The sequence below is a fragment of the Canis lupus genome, chromosome 33, assembly GCF_011100685.1.
Source record: "Canis lupus familiaris isolate Mischka breed German Shepherd chromosome 33, alternate assembly UU_Cfam_GSD_1.0, whole genome shotgun sequence".
Lineage (NCBI taxonomy): Eukaryota > Metazoa > Chordata > Mammalia > Carnivora > Canidae > Canis > Canis lupus.
Window position 1 is genome coordinate 4,225,208 of NC_049254.1, and position 21,532 is coordinate 4,246,739.

General features: G+C 37.7%; 1 protein-coding gene across 17 annotated transcripts in view; it reads left to right on the top strand.

The window, feature by feature from the left end:
- The first annotated feature begins 10,289 nt into the window (after positions 1-10,289).
- The window catches only part of EPHA6 (EPH receptor A6), an 872,069-nt gene continuing 860,826 nt past the window's right edge, over positions 10,290-21,532 (top strand). For 14 of the 17 annotated variants that reach the window (XR_005383133.1, XM_038582514.1, XM_038582517.1 and 11 more), the window contains exon 1: positions 10,290-10,488. Coding sequence is in view for 16 of the 17 variants with exons in the window: in XM_038582514.1 (XP_038438442.1) it covers positions 10,386-10,488 (103 nt within the window). In the remaining variant the exon portion in view is untranslated. The remainder of the gene's footprint in view (positions 10,489-21,532) is intronic. The other 3 variants (XM_038582523.1, XM_038582518.1, XM_038582532.1) reach the window with 3 other exon arrangements.

Sequence of the window (21,532 nt, forward strand, 5' to 3'; positions counted from 1 at the left end):
TGAAATGCAACACAAATTTGAATGAATGACTCAGCTTCAACCATGTCAGAGTATGTATTTGGGACGGCGAAGGTTAGGACCCTTGAAATATATTAGAACAACAATAGTCATTATATTAGAGTAGTACAATAAAAGTGTTTTTTTTAATTTTTTTAAATTTTTATTTATTTATGATAGTCACAGAGAGAGAGAGAGAGAGAGAGGGAGGCAGAGACATAGGCAGAGGGAGAAGCAGGCTCCATGCACCGGGAGCCCAATGTGGGATTCGATCCCGGGTCTCCAGGATCGCGCCCTGGGCCAAAGGCAGGCGCCAAAGCGATGCGCCACCCAGGGATCCAAAAGTGTTGTTTTTTCTTCTCAATTTCCACATACTCTATTATATTGTTATGCTACTTTAAAAATTTTAAAGGATAAAAAGAAAATATATTCTAAATCTGCAAAAAAGTGTATCAGTCGACTCAAATGTCTTCTCATTTTTGGCATAAGCAGGTAACCGTTTTCGTAATGGCAAGAGGGTAAAATACTCATAGGTACTTTATCCCCGAGGTTTTGTTTTTTTTTAAAAGCTTCTCAGTCACATATACTACATTTGTGAAATAGTCTTTACACTCACACAGAATATTAGCATTTCATATAATCCTCCTATTTGTTTTCTCTGACTGAAAATTGAGGAATATTTTCAATGAGGATTTGAGTTCCTCATTTTTGGTAGTGTCTAAAGTATATTGAATGTAGATTACTCAGCCCCTGCCTAGTTGATAAACACATGACAAACTCATATCTGGCTTTAGACTTGATAATTCTTTCAGTAAGACAGTTGATGCTGGGCTAAGATAAACACAGTAATATAGACGGTGAATATGTTTTGATGACTCATAAGACATATGACTAATTTATGTAAGATTCAAAGTTAGTTTTTCTAATTTTCATGAAGATAAATGCTGTATTCTAAACTTATTCTTGAATTAACAACTTCATTATGCCTTGTGTATAGCTTCAGAACATAGACTAAATGATGCATTTTAAATATAAAGATTTGGAGTGATCTGATCTGATTTTCTGGAAGAGGAATAAGGACAGAATTCTAGATAGGATTTGAGAAAAGATAAAATTACTTCTCCAGAAAATATGCAGTTCAAAAGCTAGAAATACTGCTCCAAAGCCGCCTTCTATAGCTCAGTTTATGGGTTGAATAGGCTTTTAAAAAATGTAAATTTATTTTTGTCTAATTAGGCTCTTCAGCCATTTCCAGTCACTAACGAGATAGCATGAACCACCATCCAAATCATTAGGAAGTCCTATCGTTTCTACCTTCAAAGTATATGGAAAATCCATCCACTTCTTCCTCTCTGTCCCATGCTAAGACAAACTGCAATTATCTCACTGCCGAATTACTGCCAAAACCTCCTATTTCTTCTCACCGCTAATGTTCTTGCTGGCATTGCAATTACTTTAAAATGTAATAATTATTGCTCTGCCTCTTATTAGCTTGTAATCTATATGTTTTGGCTTCATCACTTGTAAAATAGGTACATTAAAAGTACCTACCTCATAGGGTTATGCATATTAATGGTCTAGTGTGTATAATGTATTTAGAACAGCACGGAACATATAAGCATTTAGTTCATACTAACCTTAGAATGTAAGCCCTGTGTGAGCAAACCTTTTTGTCTGTTTTGTTCATCACTTTAATAATCAGTGCCTAGAGAAAGATACACTTTGTGGAATGTAAAACATAATAGCTGAATATATGTGAATTAGTAGCATTGGGAGACAGGTGTGATTTAAGGGAAGGATTTTAAGAAAAAAGAAAAATTATCCTGCAAGAGTCAACCAAGTGTAAATGTTGGGTCATGAGAAAGAAGAATGAGGTCATTTGGGAACAGAAAAAATTGGGAAGAAGAATCACTGAAAATACTCCATGACCTGGGCTTAATTTCATAGAATTAGATAAATTTTAAATAGATAAATGCAAATGAGTATGTGCATGCTTGTGTATATTTGGGTGAACATGCTAAGATATGAGAGAGGCAGCAGAGCAACGAAAGTCATAGCTTTCAGAGCCAAATGCTTGGATTCACACCCTTGCTTTACCACTTACTGGCCAGGTGACTATGGGCAAGTACAGCTTTCTAATTTATAAAATGATCATAATAAAAGCAACAACTTCAGAGTGTTGTTTTGAGGATTAATGGAATCCCTATTTATAATTAGGATTTGTAATCATTATCTGAAATTAATATTTGTACTTGGATAGTATCTGGTACATAGTAAATACTATGTAACTGCTTTCTAAGTAATAGAAAAATTCATACCTTTTATATTTCAAGATTTCTTTAGGAGATAACATTCTTATTGGATTTTTCTTTTTTTAACTTTGAAGCTTATGACAAATTAAAGTTATAGAAAGACAGCATCAAGTGATAAGCTCTATATGATATAAATGAAACAGTGGTAAACAGATACACAGGCTTTCCTAAGAATCCTCATATTTTCAAAAATCTACTAACGTGAAAATGGGATTCTGCCAATATTTTTACACGCAAACCTAAAATTAAAGAGGTAAAAAAAAGACCTAAAACACAAAAACCCACTATGGCATCTAAAGGCAAAAATCTTGCTGTTTCTTGAACAAATCTCTGGGTAAGGTTACTGGTTTTGGGAACTCCATTACTGTTACTGAGTCTCTCGGTCAGGTCACTAATTCTGTGAAACCCTGGCAGCGTAACAGTCACAGTAGGCAGAGCAGGGTTGATGGCAGCTTCTGAGACATTTTTTTTTTTTTAACAGTAGCATCCAAGATTAGGCACATTGAGCAAGTAATTCTATTCAGAATTGAAATAATTTTAAATAATGTCATGGGTTTCTATCAGGGTGACTATTTTTAATGTCTTCTGACCAACTCAATGTAACACAAAAAAAGCACGTTGTGTCAGGCTAGCTTCCAAGACAGTATAAACACATGTACCAGCACAGTTATTGTTCAAAGTGTGTTTCATTTTTGTTCATGACAAACATGACTGTGTGTGATAGAATTGCTGTAGGAAGAATAGGGTATTCTTGTAAAAAGGTATACTGTGCGGATTCAATGTTTACATGGTTTTCAAATTCCTTTCTCATTTTTTCCCATCATAAACATGGAAGTATTGAAACAAAACTATATGTAGAGGGAATAAAACTATATTTATATTCATATGTGTGTGTGTGTGTGTGTGTGTGTGTGTGTATATAATATGTGCTACCAAATGTAGCCGCTACCACATATGGCTACTTAATTTTAAACTTATTAAGGTCAAGGGAAACTGAAAATTCATTTCCTCAGTCATCCTAGACTACCTTCAAACACTGAAAACCTATATGTGGATGTGGCTAGCGACTACTGTATTGAATAACACAGATACATAATAAATATCACTAACATTGCATTATGTTCTATTTGGCAGCATTAATATAGCATTTGTTCTGGATAACTCACATAAAACCTTCATATTTTATTTGAAAATTGTACATATTCTCAATGAACAATAAACTTAATTTTTTCCCATTGGATACAAATACTCAAAAACAAGCATGAATATGCTTCCAATTTCTTACATATTTTAAACTATGATGTAAAATAAGACAGGAAGAAATAAAGCAAGAATAGTCTTTGACTATATATTAGTAATAATCAAAGTTAACCCGGTATTTATGCTTCTTCTCATTAATATATAAAATTTTATTTTTACCTCTAAAAATAGCAAAGACATTATAATTGAATTCCAAATGCTATGAATATCAATATATTTCTAATACTATGGACTATGAATAGAATTTAACAGTGGGGAAAAAAAGAATTTAACAGTGGGATGCTTGAGGAGTCTCACATGGGCTCATATATTGGGTTTACTTGCACAAGTCCATTTTCATAACAATTCAGAATGGGCACATCATACATGTAATACAAAGATTAATAAAGATGGTAAATTTGACTAAAAATTTAATTAATATTTAAACATAGTTATTCACGTTTATTTGTTTATTTTTTTGGTAGAGCTGTAAAAGAAACATCCTCTGCTTTAAAAACTTCTCGAGGTTCTTGGAAAGGTTGTATATGTGCATCAAAGTTTGGCAAAAATGTGAAGAACCATCCATTGTCAAATCGTTGATATAAGTGAGTTGCATAGAATTTTTAATCATATAATATTATAAGGTGATACTGAAAAATGCTTATAGTCCATGTAAACATTGACAGCCACACTAAAAAAAACACACTATGATTAAAATGATGTGGAACCCCTGACATAAAAGGTAAATATTAGGCACATTAAGGTTTCATTGTTATAGGTCCCTTGGAAACATAATGAGACATCATTCAAGAATTATTGTTTTACTTTTTAAAAAATCAAATTTAATATATACCAAAAAAATACCAAATTTCAAAAAAGCAAACATGGTATCTAGCTTCAAACTAAACTGGAATATTAAAGAAACATTTGTATAAAAAGAACTTTACTTACTTAATCCAGTTTGAGATGCATCGATCACTTCTTTTCATAGGACACTTTTAATTTACCCCTAATTTTTAGTAAGAAAACATGTTTTGAATTATTTGTATTAAGATGATTAAAATGTTTAGTTGATAATGATTATTAATATGGGTAATATTATTAATAAATTTAACATTTAACTATTTGATATACCCAAGAATTTGTATTGCAAAAACTAGCTTTGTCTTTTCCTGAAGCAGGGCCTGAAGTGTCTTAATGTATGTATAATACAAGGCAAAATAGTCCAAGTCTATTTTGGGAGACTAATTTGAATACCTGAATAGAAATTAATAACAGGGATCCCTGGGTGGCGCAGCGGTTTGGCGCCTGCCTTTGGCCCAGAGCGCGATCCTGGAGACCCGGGATCGAATCCCACGTCGGGCTCCCGGTGCATGGAGCCTGCTTCTCCCTCTGCCTGTGTCTCTGCCTCTCTCTCTCTGTATGACTATCATAAATAAATAAAAAAAAAAGAAATTAATAACAGTATTCCTGTGATATCGTTATCTTATTTGTTATGATGGAAATAGGTGTATTTCAATATATAAAGATATTTTAATTTTTATTTATTTATGATAGTCACACAGAGAGAGAAAGAGAGGCAGAGACATAGGCAGAGGGAGAAGCAGGCTCCATGTACCGGGAGCCCGACGTGGAACTCGATCCCGGGTCTCTAGGATCGCACCCTGGGCCAAAGGCAGGCGCCAAACCACTGCGCTACCCAGGGATCCCCTATAAAGATATTTTAAAGGTAGTTTTATGTCTATCATTAGTTGTCCTCTATTTGATATTACAATATGTTCTTTAATGATAATTCAATAAAAATGAAGTTTTTCATTCAACTGCGCATGAAAGATAAATTGAATTAGTATGTCATGAATTAAACTGAAATAAATTAAATATATGATTTTAAAAATTCTCCACATAATGCTAAAATTTATTTTTGTGAATACCTGATGCCACACAGACTATTAAGTACATCTCATTAAAAAGGCAAGCTAAGTGGAATCTGGCTGACTCATTTGGCCATTCTGTGTAACCTCCAGCATTGTATTTGACAGTAGTATAAGTTCTTGCATTAGCTTTCAGAGGGTGAACCAATCCTTGCCAAAAGTTTAAGCAAAAGTAGTAATGGTAGAGATCCATGTCTTGGAGGGTGAGGGTATGATTCCTTTCCTCTTGCTTAACTACAATAATTTGAAACTCCACAATGGGATAATAGAATACTTTGTATTGGAATTATTCATATGTCTGTGACATCAATATAATATAAACTTCTGATGGTTAGGAACTGAATCCAAATAATCTTTGTACCTTCTCCATAATGCTTATCACAGATACACTTGGTAAATATTGCTAAATTAGAAAAGTACTAGAGGGAAGCTTTTCATTGAATTACAAACACACTTAAACACACACACATATATTTAATATGTATATGACATATATATATATTTGTACATATATTTTATTATAAAGTACCTTACAACACAAAAATAAGCACAATATTACAACAGAATAAACCATTGTTCATCTAGCCTCAAGTTGATTCTTTTTTTCTGTGACGTTTTTAAGACTGGATATACTAACTATAAAGTAAAATACTCAGCACTGTTTGGGATGTCTTCTTTCAGAAAAATATTAACTACCTCCTAATATCAAAGAAAAAATTCTAAAGTGTTTTCCTTCTGATTGCATATTTTCCTAAAGCAAAGAGCCTCAAATTAACTATATCTGACTTTGGGATTTTTAAAAACTTCATTTTAGTGGTCCACATGGTAAAAAGCTTAAGTGTTTAATGAATATGTACTTTAAAGTTGATGACATGACAGCAGTAATTCTGTTTGCAATGTATCTCTAAATTTTATATTAACAAAAAAGACTTAGACAATTATATCTATTCAAAGTACTAAACTAATATTTTAAGACCTGATGTTTTGACATACCTGAGAATCAACACTTTTTATTTATGTTGCTTCTACGTTGACCTTAGAAAATGCAAATTACAGATATAAATGGATTAATTTACTCTTCTACCAGAATAAAATGCCTAAGACTTTCTCAAGCCTTGAAACATGCTGAGTATTAAACATTATAATCCTTATTTTCCCAAAGGGATTAATTGCGGGTTAAGTCTTTTCTTTCATCATTTTTAAAAAGCAAATAGTATTTGTGAATACTATTATTTCTACTATAAATGAAAACTTAGACTGATTTTAGCATTATACATATTTTTAATTGAACTTTGGTCGACATACAATATTATTTTAGTTCTAAGTGCACACTATAGTGATTTGACATTTTATATACATTGTGAAATGTTTGCCACGATAAGTGTAGTTACCATCCATCACCATACAAAGTTACTACAATATTATTGACTTTATTCCCTATGGTGTACTTTTTCCATCCCTGTGATCTATTTATTTTATAAATGGAAGTTTGTACCTCTTAATCCTCTTTACCTCATATGTTCTTTATTTAATGAAAATTTAATCGTTCTTACCTGAATCCAGACCAGGATATATCATGAAGAACAGCAGTCTGAGAGAATACAAAAGAATTCTGAATATAGCACTGAAAAATGAGACATGAATGCTTTTCTGAATATGGGTATGATTCAAACAGACAAGTGCAGATAAATCTACATGAATATTGCATCTGGTTCACTGAGTGGCTTATAATTTCGAAACTGTCACATGTCAGCAAATATATCAACACTGCTAGAAAAATCGAAAAGGAAGTACATTACTGTTAAGTGAATTGCTTCTACCTCACATAAGATAACCGTGACTATATTTTAAATAAAAGTTAGCTTTTAAATACAAATTATTTTTTCTTACATTATCAACTCTTCTCTGAGTGAAGAGAATTGAGCACATAAAGCAGCTCAACAAATATTTGGGGATGAATATCCATATTTACATTGTGAGTGTATATGTGTGTGCATAAATATGTTTATACGTACATATAACGTATAACCATGGTCAACTAGTTATGGTAGTTCTTTTGGAATCACTTTGGAATCACTACAAATTATCATCACTACAAAGGTGATGATAATTATATTTTCATTTATATTCTTTGAGATGAGTTTTTCCCTAAGAGGTCATTATCTTCTAGACATGCAATTGACAATAACTAAATACATAAAGCATATCTTCTTTTAATATTCATAAAAATCTTGTAATTTTTTTCCCTTAAAAATCAAACCCAGAATAGGACTATCCATTACCTGACCGACCAGGTAAGTAACAGATTATGTCATGCTTCACTATGACTTATTTAAACAAACAGACATTGTGAATTGTCGATGAATTGTGGGCAGGGGTAAAGATTGAAATCCAATTTAAAAATTGAAATCTGACTTTAAAAAAGTTCACAGAAATCTATTCTTTGACGATAAACAATATTGCTCGAACAAAACATCAGTATAATGAACCCCGAACATTTCTAAGATCATTTAGCCCTAACGACTTATATTATAATGCAGCCTTTTTAATTTTACAGTTTGCAAATCATACACCGAGCCCGCCGATGCCCACGTGATCATTCAGCCCCAGCTGAGCCTGGTAAAATCAGGAGCTACATGAAATCTTGCTCCTCCGAGTACCAGCGTAGAAACTCCACACTCGGTGATCTTCGCAGGAGTGTGATCTGCATGCACTTGGATTGCGTGGACACCTTTAAAGGGAGGCAGTGCTCGGATCCGTAAGGAGGCCGGGTACAGTCACCAATCGGAAACCTCCCTTAGTTCTCAGGACCCCTTGCATGTCACGGTTCTCTCCACGCAGCTGCGTTAGACAGACGTGGGGCCTCTCGCTGTCCTCCTCTCTCTGCCTCCAGACGATTTTAGGCCAACAATCGGACTTCTACTAGCGCCCACCACACAGCCACCGCGTGCCGGGCAGCGCACGGAGGGTCCTGCAGGCGGCGGAGGCTCGGATGCTCGCTGCCCGGCTGGGCGGCCTAGTACGCGCCCCGCTGAGCCCCGCCGAGCCCCGCCGAGCCCCTCTGAGCCCCGCTGAGCCCCGCTGAGCCTCTGAGCCCCGCGCCCCTGAGCCCCTCTGAGCCCCGCGCCCCTGAGCCCCTCTGAGCCCCTCTGGGCCCCGCCCCCCTGAGCCCCGCGCCCCTGAGCCCCTCTGAGCCCCGCGCCCCTGAGCCCCTCTGAGCCCCTCTGGGCCCCGCCCCCCTGAGCCCCGCGCCCCTCTGAGCCCCGCTGAGCCCCGCGCCCCTGAGCCCCGCTGAGTCCCCCTGAGCCCCGCCGGGCCCCGCGCCCGCCCCGTGCAACGCCGCTCCCGGCCGCCCGTCCAGCCTCTCCGCGGCCACACGCTCCTCCCAAACATTCTGGGCTGGGGCGGGCTTTTCAACCTCGCGCGACGGCGGCACAAAGAGCCTGAGGATGCTGACGGTAATGACAGCTGATAAACGGTCAGGAACCCGCACACTGGCGATAGGTGTGCTTCGGCGCCGCCCTAAAAATACAAGATATCAAAAAAAATTCCGAAAAGCCCGCATTAAGTTTCGCGTGAGCGCCTCGCTCCTTCCTGTCTCCCGTAGCCGAGGAGCCGTCTCCACCTGCCGGCCGCGGAGGCCTCTCCGTTGTCCACTAACCCCCTCTAGCGCCGAGCCCGCGGCCCGAGCGCAGGGCTCCGCGGGGCTCCGGGCCCCGGGCCTCCGCGCCGCCTCGCCCGCCGGGGCGCCCCCCGTGCCGCCCGGGACGCGCGCCCGCAGCCCCGGGGACCCCGACCCGCCGGGAGCCAGGCGGGCGGCGGGGGCGTCCCGGGGGGCAGCGCTCGGCTGGCCGCCGACCTCGGGCTCCCCCCGGCTGCTCGCGGCGCGCTCCGACGGGGCTGGCGGGGGCTCGCGGGGACCCCGAAGGCCCGCGCCCTCCCCGCCGAGTCAGCGCCGCGCGGCCGCGCCCCGACCTCGGCAGCCCCGCGCCGGCAGCCCCGCGCCTCTGCAGCCTGCTGGGACCCTCGCGGGTGTCGCTCGCCCTTTTCGGTGTCCTGGGACCCGGAGCAGCGGAGGCGGCACAAAGTTGAGGCGCTCGCCCTCGTGGGCAAGTTCGGGCGACCGCGCCGGGGGGGGGTGTCGGCGGCCGCGCCAGGCTCGCGCCCCCCGCGCACGGAGCAGCCCGACCGGCCCGACACGCCGGGCGCCGCCGCGGGGAGCGGGGGCGGGGGGCGGGGAGCCGGGCGCTCGGGGCACTGAGTGCGGCCCGAGATGCCCGCACAGCGGCCGCCCAGGCCGGGGCGCGTCGCGCGAGCGGCGGAGGTGGCGGAGTCCGCGCCGCGAGCCGCCGCCGTCGCCTCCTAGGCGGGGGCCGGGCCGCGGTGGGGGGCTGGCTCGGCGCGCTCGCGGGCTCGGGCCCCGGCGGCCAGGGCAGCGCCTCCCCGGGGGCTCGGCTCGCGCGCCCGCACCCGCCGCACCTGCTCGGCCCGCCCCGCCCCGCCCCGCGCCGCGCCCCCGCCCGCGCCCGCGCCCTCCCCTCCCCGCCCCCGCGCGCCCCTCCCCCGCGCAGCCCGGGCTCGCTCCTGCGCGCGCGCTCTCCCGGGCCCGAGTGAATATCCTCGCGCGAGCGGGACGCGGCGGTGGATGCGATTCCGCCCGCTCGCAGCCGCCGGGAGCTCCCTGCGCCGCGGGCCGCGTCCTCCCCCGGCACCGCTGCGCCGGCTCCCGGGCGGCCTGGACCTTCGCGCGCTGCCCCCGGGGCCTCGCGCGGGGGGCGCCCCGGGACACCCCTGCGGGCCGGGCGGCGGCGGCGGACGAGGAGCGGGACCCGCACCCTGCGCTCGGCACCTGGCCGCGCTGCTGTCACTTGCCTTCAAGTGGGAGAAGCCGAGAGCCGGGAGAGTCATGGGGGGCTGCGAAGTCCGGGAATTTCTTTGGCAATTCGGCTTCTTCTTGCCTTTGCTGACAGCTCGGCCGGGCGGCTGCGGCCACGTCTCCAGCAACCAAGGTAGGGGTCGGGCCGGGGGCGGCGGGTCGGGGCCGGGGCCGGGGCGGGGGCGGGGGCGGCGGGGGCTCGGGCCCGCGCGCTGCTCGCCTCCCGCGGGGAACGCCGGCCGGGCGCCGGGAGGTCGGGGGTCCCGTCTCGGGCGCCGGCAGCGGCGACCTCCCGCGGTGCGGCCCCTTCGGCTCCCGGCGGCTGTCGCGGCGCGGCCCCGGGCCCCCCGGGCCCCCCGGGCCCCCCGGGCTCTGGGCTCCCCGGGCCCCCGGGCGGCGGGCCGGTCCTCACCCGGCTTCGGGGCAGCGCGCCGCGCCCGCCGCGGGGACCGGACCGCAGCCCTGGGCGGCGGGGGTTGGCCGCGCTCGCAGCCGCGCGCCCTGCCCCGTCCGCGGCCAGCGTCCGCCGGTTCCCGATTGTTCCTGGACCAGGTCCCCAGGCTTCCGTGGGGTCCCTTTTGGAGACGGCGGGGTGGGGGTGGGGCGCGGGGGCGCCCACAGCAGGTGTGCATCGCCAAGTTGGGGGATATCCTATTCATAAAGTCGAGGCACTGACAGATTGTTTTTTTTTAGGAAAAAGACTTTGTTTCAGTAGGTAGAGTGAAACTGAAGAGTGTGTGCAAAGTGAAAGTCAGGCTTACCAAATGGAAAGCGCAGGGAATTCTTGAACACTTCCTGTCCTTGTATTCAACAATCTCTGTAAGACCCATCTCGTTGGATTTCTGCTGGGAAATGCTTAAGGATCTGTAAGAACATCACCTCCTTAGTCCAAATGCCTTGAACTAAGAGGCGAACAATCGTAAAAGTTTTGCAGCATGTACCTGGCCGGATGCTCTCATTGGTGCTGTGATGACCATCAATATGTCACCTGTTATGTCACACTTTTCTAAAGACCTCAAATGTAAAACTTCGGTTAGAGTTACCATTTAACTCTATATAAGGCCTCGAAATAATTTGCAAATGTAAAAATGGAGGTTAGATGACATGAAAGTGTGCATTTGCCTTGTGAGGATGAGAAGGTTAAAGGAGAAGGCAGGTAAAACAACACAGCCTTCTTTTTTGTCACAGACGTATGACCATTTTATTTTACTTGGAAACATTATTCAGAAGCGATACCTAGTTCGTTTTATACAGCTGGTACTTTTGACATGTTTTCCTAATTATTTCTGTTTTGTTTTGTTCTTTTTCTTTTTTTACCTGCCAGATTGCAAGTGCATATGTAAATTTGGAAATCATACATAACTGTCATGCCTTTGAAGATATATCACATAAGTGCCACCTACAGTGCCATACTTGCTTATGGAGGTGTTTACCTTCACTCATGATTCTCATTTGTTTTCAAAGGCTATTGGCATTACATATTGAAGGGGTAGTTACTTAATATACCTCTGTGAAAATAAAAGATTGTAAAAAACGTAAAATTACTTACTTGGACCTTTGTTTGCAGGGAGAGAAAAACAATTTTTTTTGAGAAAAACAATTTTTAATGACCAGAAAGTCAGACATTTATGTTCTACTATATCTAGTATTTAGTATGTTAATATACATCTCTTTAGTGGCCACATTCAAAAGAGAGTCATTTACTAGAAACCTTTAACAGACAGTAATCGCCATGCAACAATTTCCCTAAATCAACAATTTAGTTTTTCATTAAGTATCTATGATACACCAGTTACCATCCAAGACCCTGAGGAAATTAACATAAATAAAACACATATCAGAATCTCCAAAAGACTAAAGAGCCATTCTACCAAAATGTGTCATATGTTAAAATATGACCTTTCACACAGTCATATCGAATTTAAGGGTGTAGAGGAGTTATTTGTTAACCTCTTGCAATAATTTTTGTTTATTGTAATGACTTTCCTATACTTTAAAAAGACATCTTACCTAAAATATCTACCAAATAAATGTAATATATATTTGTTTTCATCAGTTAGCTTATCTTAATGTTTATGAATGAATATTACTCAGTTTTCCCATCTGTTAAGTAGGATCATTAAAGATAGACTACTAAAACTCTTAATTTGAATTTTCATCATTATAATATATACACAGGCCATGCATAAGATTATGCTTGGATAATATAGTACCTAAAGGCTAAGTTGGGTAAAATTTAGAGTTCTTCAACGTAAGATTATAGAGAAAATGTGCTCAGATGTTTTTATCAGACACAAATGATTGCTTATAAAATGCTTTATACAGCCTAAACTCATAGTGATTAGAAATTATACCTTATGTTACTTTGGGATAACTTTTGACTACTGAAATCATCACACTAATGGTTAACAAAGTGTCAAACTTCAGAACGTTATCCTGACTAACATTTTGGAGATAATTTCTTAATTTGTAGTTTCATAAATGACTTGATAGGGTATTACAGTGTGTATACAATATAAAAATAAAATATAAATTAGATTTGGCATACACATGATAGTAAATATTAGTAATAAGATTCCTATTTAAGGAGATAACATTTATCTTCCTCATAACTTGTCTTAAGAGGTAATGGGGTTTATATTTTATATTTTAAAGGTGTTATAGAAGGTAAAATTTTATTTTTATGTGACTTCTTTTCTGATGAAGAGTATTCACAAAGTAAAATTTTAAATGTTGCCCATTTATTTTTACAAAATTATATAAAATCCTTCATAGTTAAAATGAGTAGATTCACTTTCTTCTCCTTTCTTATTTTCCCATACTTAGGGTGAAATGATGATAATGACAAAAAAAATGAACTACCTCATTTTTAACATGGTGCTTAATAAGGTACTGAGATAAGTTGACTGTAGGAAGCATCTCTTGTCCTTTAACTGGCTCTGAAGCTCTGCACTATAAAGACAAAATAAATCAATTTGACTCTCTCTTCCTATTACCTAAACCTCCTTGAATCGATCAGAAAGTAGAGTTGCTTCCTAGATCACTTCATCTGATTAAGTAAGTGAAAACATGATTTGTGTTCAAATTTCTCTTATTCCATTAATTTTCCCTGTTTAAAACCACAATATTTATGAGGCGTTGTCAATTTTTATTAAAAAATTACAGATTTTACCTTCTCTCTGTATGAGCTTTTATTTCTGTACTGGACATTTAGGTGAATATAAAGCATAATCTTGTTTCATATGTAAGTAACCATGTATATCAATTACAGTGGTTAGTAGCCACCAGGGGTCCATTTATTCAAAGATTACTCTGCTTTAGCAAATAGTACTGTATAGCCTAAAAGAATTAATTTATTTCTCAGGTCATGTTTCCAAAAATAATCAGAAACTAAAATAATTCATTCAAGCCAAATATGGTTTGCATTCAAGAGTCTAGTGACCTCATTTTACTACTAAGATTGTGTGAATTGATCTTCTATATTTTTCCAGGGAACTCAGGACAAATTAAGTAAACAAGCAAAACAGTAGTCTGAATTGTTACTCTCATTGAATTTATTAATTTGAATGAATTGAATGTAAAATCCACTGAGTTGTATGTGAATACAGGTGAGTATACCTGAGCAGAAAAAATATCTGCCTAATAAAGTTCATAGACTAAAACTAATTGTACTTCCATAAGTATTATTCACGAACTAAGTATAGTTCTCATAGAAATGGATGAGTTGAAATAATTTCACAAAGTTCGAGTGAACTTTACTGGAAATATTAAAAACTTTGTTAAATGAGAGAAACTGGATGATTTGCAAAGTGGTGTATTTCTAAAAGACCTTTCACCTAGATAACATTTTAGGGATAAACTATTCATAGTTGTAAAGGTAAAAGATATTATAATCACATGCCTTCTCATTAAGTGTCAGTGTAAAAACAACCAACAATATAATTTTATCATAAAATTACAAATTAGAGTAAGTCATTGTGTAACTAGTCATTATGATTAGTACTCAAAGTAGAAAGATAAAATGTCATTGATATGCACCGATCATGTAAGTAGTGTTTGCTCTGGGTTTAAAACTATTATCTAAAAACTTTTTAATCTGCAAAAATTAATCTGCAAAATTTTAATCTGCAAAAATCTGCAAGGGTCCTTGTTCCCTAAGGACCTCTTCTAAGCAAAAGTAATGTGAACAAAGTGGCTTTATTTGGACTTTCTTAAGAGGAAAAATATATATTTAAGGTATAGGACAAAATTAATATTTACATCTTTTAATTTTTAATCTTTTCAAATTTTTCTGTATGATTTTGCATTACCTTTCTATTACAAAATTAAACACTAAGAAAAAATTAGAGTAGAAATACTTCTGTTTCTTTATTCATCGTTGCCAGTATAAACTAGGACAGAAAGCATTATAGGTTTCTTGTATTTCCTTCTCCCAACCTCCTTTCCCCATCGCAGGTACACATACCTGAGTACTTCTCACTGCAAACTGCCCTTGTCCCAAATGGTGAAAGAATAGATTGTATTGTACATGGTACATCAACCAGACCCCAGCAGTAATTAGAAGTTTCTTCCTTCTCTTTGACTCCACATTTTCTTGGAAGTATAAATATGGTGGAGATCAGTACATATAGTTAAGTAATCAAAATGAGATGACTTTGCCCAAAGTGCAATTATAATGAAACTAAACTTATACATTAAGTTTAATTAAATTGTTTATTCATATATCACTTTCTTTTTTAAAATAAAAAATAATGCATATTTGAAGTGTGCAACATACTTTGACATACTGTGTCTATAGCGTTTTGATCAATTTGTGATTTCATTAGAGTGGGAGGTGGCATTTGAACCACATTCTAGGGAGGAGAAAGCTAATCCTTAGAGTCAGAAGAATTGCATTCTGGGTACAGGGAACTGCCTAGGCAGTGATCTTGAAAGGAAATGGGCTTGACACATTTGGAGAACTGTGTGTTCAGTGTGACTGGAGCTTACTGAATACAGAAGAGAGTTACACAATGTAAGGTTTGAAAGATGATTAGGGACCACATCCCACAGAGAAGAAAAGAAGTCATAGTAAGGATTGTGTTTTAGAATTATTCTAGGTAAAATGGGAAGCTATTGAGAGATTTTAACCATTTTCATTTAAAGAGCATTAAGGTTAGTGAGTAAAGAGATGGTTGGAAGATGGTAAGAGTAGAGTTAGGAGTCTGTTGTAGTTGTTCAGGAGAGGGGTTATATGGTAGCCTGGCCTAGAGTGGTGGTGGCAGAGATGGAGAAGGAAAGATGGATTTGAGGTACATTTGGGAAGTAGAATTTATGGGACCATCTTATCTTTACATAAAACTAAATGTAGATGTTCAACATTTATATCACTTTTTCCCCAAGGGTCCCAGACAAATTTTTGATTACTCTCCATCAAAATTACTTTGCTATAAAATTAGTGATAATTAACAGGGGATATGAGGGATGGGGTGAAATACCCATTTTCTACTTTATTCAGCTCAAATTGTGATTTGAAATATAAACTTAATAGCACAGCCTTGCTATTTCAAGTGGTCATACATACGTATTGGCTCAACAAATGCCATTTGTTATTGCATTTCTCACATAACTTTCCATATATAGTTTTTTTTTTTCACCAGAAGGGATAATGGTGCAAGTGAGTGGGGACATCTTCACAAAGCAGTATACTAGTCCAACAGAATCTAGTTTTTAGCTAAAAAGTGCAATATTTAGAAGTTTGGCTTATGTGCCAGTCTTTTTCCATCTCTGTTATAATCAGATAACTGTTACTGAAAACAAAAATCTAAATGATACTAGATATAAAATGGGTATGTTTTCAGATATTTTCCATTAGTCTTTCTTTCTTTGTATTTGGTAAAATGAAACCAATGTTCAGAAAATTTCTAAGAAACACAGAAAATGAGATTTTAGGTTATATATTATTCTTAGGGGCGGGGATGAGGGAAGAAACAGGCTTTCCACTAAACAATAGTAAATTGTGTGTTGTTTAAGAAATTTCCATGAGTAGTTAATTATCTATTACTTTGAGTTTGTCTTTTAATGTTATATGAGTTCCATTATTAAATATATAGAAGCATAAAAAATCCTAACTCAATAGTCATATATACTTAGTGTATATTTAGAAAATTCATACTCGGGGGAGGCTTCCTTTAAACATTTCCAAATATTCTTAAATATACATTCAAAATTACATTTTAATTTAGTGCTGAGAAATGTTCTGAAAATGCTATTTTTATAGTTATTTCCATTTGATAAACATTTTGACTTCTTATGGAATATACAACTTCACTTTTCAATGGTAGATATTCTAAAACTGCATGGAAATATTCACTCTTTAAACAGATATTTATTGAAGGCCTACTATTTGATAGGTAGTACACTTACCATATATAAGGGGTAAAGGAGAAGTTTCTCTCCCAGAAGATATGATCCAATGATCATAGTTTCCAGGCTCTTTCCAGATCTAGCAAGAAAAATCCGTTTTCTTAAAAATAGATACAAAATCAATTAGAAAAACTTTAAAATACATTTGTTATGTGATAATATATAGCAGTACTGGTGATAAGCCCTCATAATATAGAACATCTATGTACCAGCAAAGTAGTATCAAATATTACATTTTATTTCAAAGTTAAATCACTCAACAATCGCATAGTAAGCATCTCAGGAATTAGGTTCTGAGGCTACAACCGTGATTATCCTACAGCCTCTGTTCTTTAGTAACTCAGTCTGCTCTGTTGATGTTGCATATCTTTGAATCATCTTTAATTACTTGATGATTTTTATGGGTTGAAGAATTTTGCAGTACATGAGATTATGAGGGAGAGAGGGAAAGGAGTAAAGAAATACTACCAATCATTTTATGCATTTTACTTGTGAAATTGTTACACAAGAATCTTCCAAGGCTTTATGATGGGTATATATTTAATTATATGAAGAGGAAACATAAATATGCATCTTAAAAGCATCTTCATGGTACAGAAACATATTTCACATATGTAATGGCTTTCCATGGACTGGCATGTAGCGTGAGTTTTTGTTCAAAGGATATTAGACTAGCATATTTTGATGTGTGTAAGGGGAATTGATCAAAAACTATAATTTAAAAACAAAACAAAAAAAGCTATGATTTATGTTGAAGATGCAAGTTCCCAGTTTGAAACAAGCCTACCTTAATTGAACTTTGTAGTGAGAATTGAAGTTAAAGTGTGTATTTTCAGTCCACATCCAGAAAAATACATTCAGCTACTTTCTTAGGATATTGCTGAGTCCTCCAGCTGTTGGCCTGTTTGATGACCTGTACTTGAATATAAATGAGAAGTCACCGCTCTTCCTCCTATTTCATTTCATAACTTCAAGTGTAAAAGTCATACTTTTTGATCATGGGAGATAGCAGATAACAGCTCCTTAAAAACTGGGTGTCCAGGAGGTGGAAATAATTAATGTTATTTTTCTCTCGTAATGTTAGATATCTTTGTGGATATCTGGAGCTGATAGAAAGTAAGCAAACATGTAAATACATAACTTATTCATGTGTTAATTTACAAGTAACAATAGGATAATTATATTTTCTTTCAAGTTGGCTGTACTGTATTATGATGCTTCTATTTTGTGGTACATGGGCATTGCAATGAGAAACACATTCTTGGAGAGTACATAAAGTGTAATATCTAGAGTAAGGAAAAACATTTGCCCCCGATTAAAAAAAATCAACATATCAAAATTTACCTACCTATGATGATTATTAATAGGTATATCTTAAGCAAGTTAATAAAGGTAAATATTTTGTGTACTAAGAAATGAAAAGACATTATATTTATGTACTCCAGATAAAAATTATCAAAAACTAATAAACGATTGCTCCTAAATTCGAGTTATATCATAATATCACCTTAACATTTACTTTAAAAGGCAGAAATTTGTTCCTTATGTTGCTGATAGATGATACTTCAATGTTGCTGAAGATAATAGAAATTAAATGTATAGAGAATTAAAATGTGCAGAGACCAATATATGTTATTCTAAAAATTGACAGTTTACACAACTGAAATTTACTTTTAAATATGCAGTAGCAAAGTAGCTATACAGATACCAAAATGAAAGAAAAATAGAGATCAAAGAGAGAGCTGAATTATGGTACTATTTAAAAATTGAACCTGTTTGCTAAAGGAGTCTCTCATTACGTATCTTGCATAAAATTCTTAGATTCCTTAATCTCTGCAAGTTTGGAAGTGTCCAGTGATGAGAATCTTAGGTAAAGCCTAAACCCAACACAGGAAACTTCTTTCCATACTCCCTTTGGATTTAAAGAATAGATAATGTTTAGATAATGTTTATCTTGTGAATGCAAGTGAAAATAATTAGTAGTTGCCATTAAATGTGACAAGAAATAGTTGAGCAAAGTAGTAGATAGCATTTTACAAAATCATAGGAGTTTTGTCAGTTTCCAAAATTAAATAAAATCTATACATTGGTCCACTTATTAACAATTAGTAAATCTCAACAACAAAAAAAACCCTGAGAATATAATAGGACAATTTTAGGATACTAGAACATTTAGTGAGGAAAATTCACCCTTACCTTGGCTGTTTTATATGTATTGTTAAGGGAGAGAGCAGTCAGAAAGAGATCTCAATTTTTATCTGGAAAAGAAACCCAAAATTTCAGAAGTATATATTGTTGGTATAATATATTGCTTAATATAGCTCACAATAAGTAAAAATTAACATGTTCCAATTTTATTGCTATATTTATGATACTATATTAGAGTAAAAGGCACTTATAGTAGGTACAATAACTTACTGTCTTACATTGTTATAGTATAATAACTTCATTTTATAGGTTAGAAACACTGTAGTCCACTCAGGTTATTAAAAATATCACTTTGGTTCTTTGTTTAAAAAAATTAGATGTGTAAGAATTTTTTAATATTTACTAGTTTTATGAGCAGAAATCTATGTATGCCTTGTTTTTTTCAAGAGCCCTAATACCTAGTAAATTAGAATTAAACTTTCAGAATTTATTTTGAAGGTTAGTATTCTAAAGTTTCAATATGGTTGTGAAGCTAAGTGGTTTCTTTTTTTCTTAAAGATGTAACCAAGCCTTAAATCAGTTAAAGTTGTTTGTCTGTTCCTATAATACAGTTCTCAAATACTTTTTCATTGCAATATAGCCATAGTTATCTTTGGGTTTTTTGTTTGTTTTTATTTTTATTACTTAGATATGAACACTTCATTTCTTAATCTATGTGGTGTGTTTATATATTTTTCCTAGAATTCTCAAACTAGTTCAACAGTAAGTGTACATTCATCTAATTTTTACATGAAATATATTGATACCTACAATGTTTTTTTTCACTGCTGGCCCAGGAAACATAAAGGCAGGCTGCCGCCCGAAGCTCCAAGAGCCTAAGGTTTAACTAATTAGGCTCTTGATACATCCGTGAATAATTAAAATGTTAATTTATACGTCAAAGTAATATGGATTGCTTGTTGCATAGATAAGTTCACATCTGTGAACAATTGTTTACAGAAATGAAAAGATAAAAGTGCTGTTCTTAAGGATCTATGGAGACCATAATATAAGGAGACACTGAAAATAAATATTCATTCAATATATTGGCCATGACTTTGTGTGACTGCTAGAAGTGAGATAAGAAAGAGCTGCCTCCCGACCCAAAGGGCAGTGTTGTGAAATGGAAGAGATATACCTGACAGTTAAACACCAGCAATATATGATTCCAAAGATAAAATGAAGGGAAAGAACATAAAATTTTACAAACAAATAAGCTTGAATTACACATGGGAAATGAAAATGAGCCTCACATTTATCAGGATTCATTGTCATGAACATGTGAAACTAATAAGAGAATTAAAATGAATAGCTCCTTCAGAGACCTCAATTTTTAAGTTACTTTGAATAGTTACTCTGCACTTAAAGATTAAAATTTATTCTGCATATAAATGCAAAGTAAATATTCAAGTGAGTAATGTCTTACATTGAACATAGAACTTTCAAGTAAGCAAACTTTCAAGTAAGCGGTACAACTTGGCTTTTTCATTAAAAGTTTTATCAGGTTCTTTAAGAAATATATTTAATGATGGTGCCTTTACAAAAAAAAACACAAAATCTAAATTTTAATAGATTGTATGTGATTTTGTCTACTCAATATTTTACCTTTAGATGAAGGTATAATTGGCAATACCCATACCGTTTACATTATATTTAATTTAAAGATTAAAATCTGTAGCTTCTTGCCGTCTCCTACCATGTTAATGTCTTGTTTTATTATAATTCTCTTTCCTGTCTGTTTTAAATGTTTTTTAGCAGTGTTTCATAACTTTGAACTTGCTGGTATTCCTTAATATCTATCTTGAGAAATTAGGTAAATTGCTGTTTGATCGACCCTGTATTTTATATTTGAAAAATGTGTCTGTAGAAACACGCAGAGATAGAAATTGCTGCTGGAACTTGGTATTTTTAAACAGAGAGAAATCAATGGCAGATTATCCGTGATTAGCTGTTGACATTTAGATTTGCACATTTAGAATGTCAAAAGCTCTGAAAACTATCAATTTAGTTCCTAAATTACAATAATATTCTTATTTTCAAATCTAACATTTTATGGTTCTCATCCTCCTTCCAGTGTAAAGATGTACTTTAAGAAAAACAATTAATTGAAATAATTACAGATCTCTTTTCAAACTAGATTTTAATTGATTCACTGAAAAAAATTAGTTATCTGCCCATAAACCTAATGGATTACTTATACCTTTGCATGTATCTGGTTTGTTGTTGTTATTACAAAATGCTGGTACAGGCATTATTTCTATCTTACGAAAATAAATATCTTTATAAGGCATATTATAGTTTGTTTAATATATTTCTTCTTTAATCATATGATAACTGGAATATGGTTGCTGCTATGTCAGAAAAATTATTTTAATTCTGTATCAGGGTATATATCATTAAATCTTTAAAGTATTTTCTCCCAGAAGACATGACTAACCTAGACTGTTAGAATCTGACTTGCTGCCAGACTCTACTAGATTGATGATATTTATCAAGGCTTAATATCTTAATTGTAAAAGATTACGACTCTATATACACCATGCCACACACACATAATGCTTATAACATGGAATCCTATTCTCAAA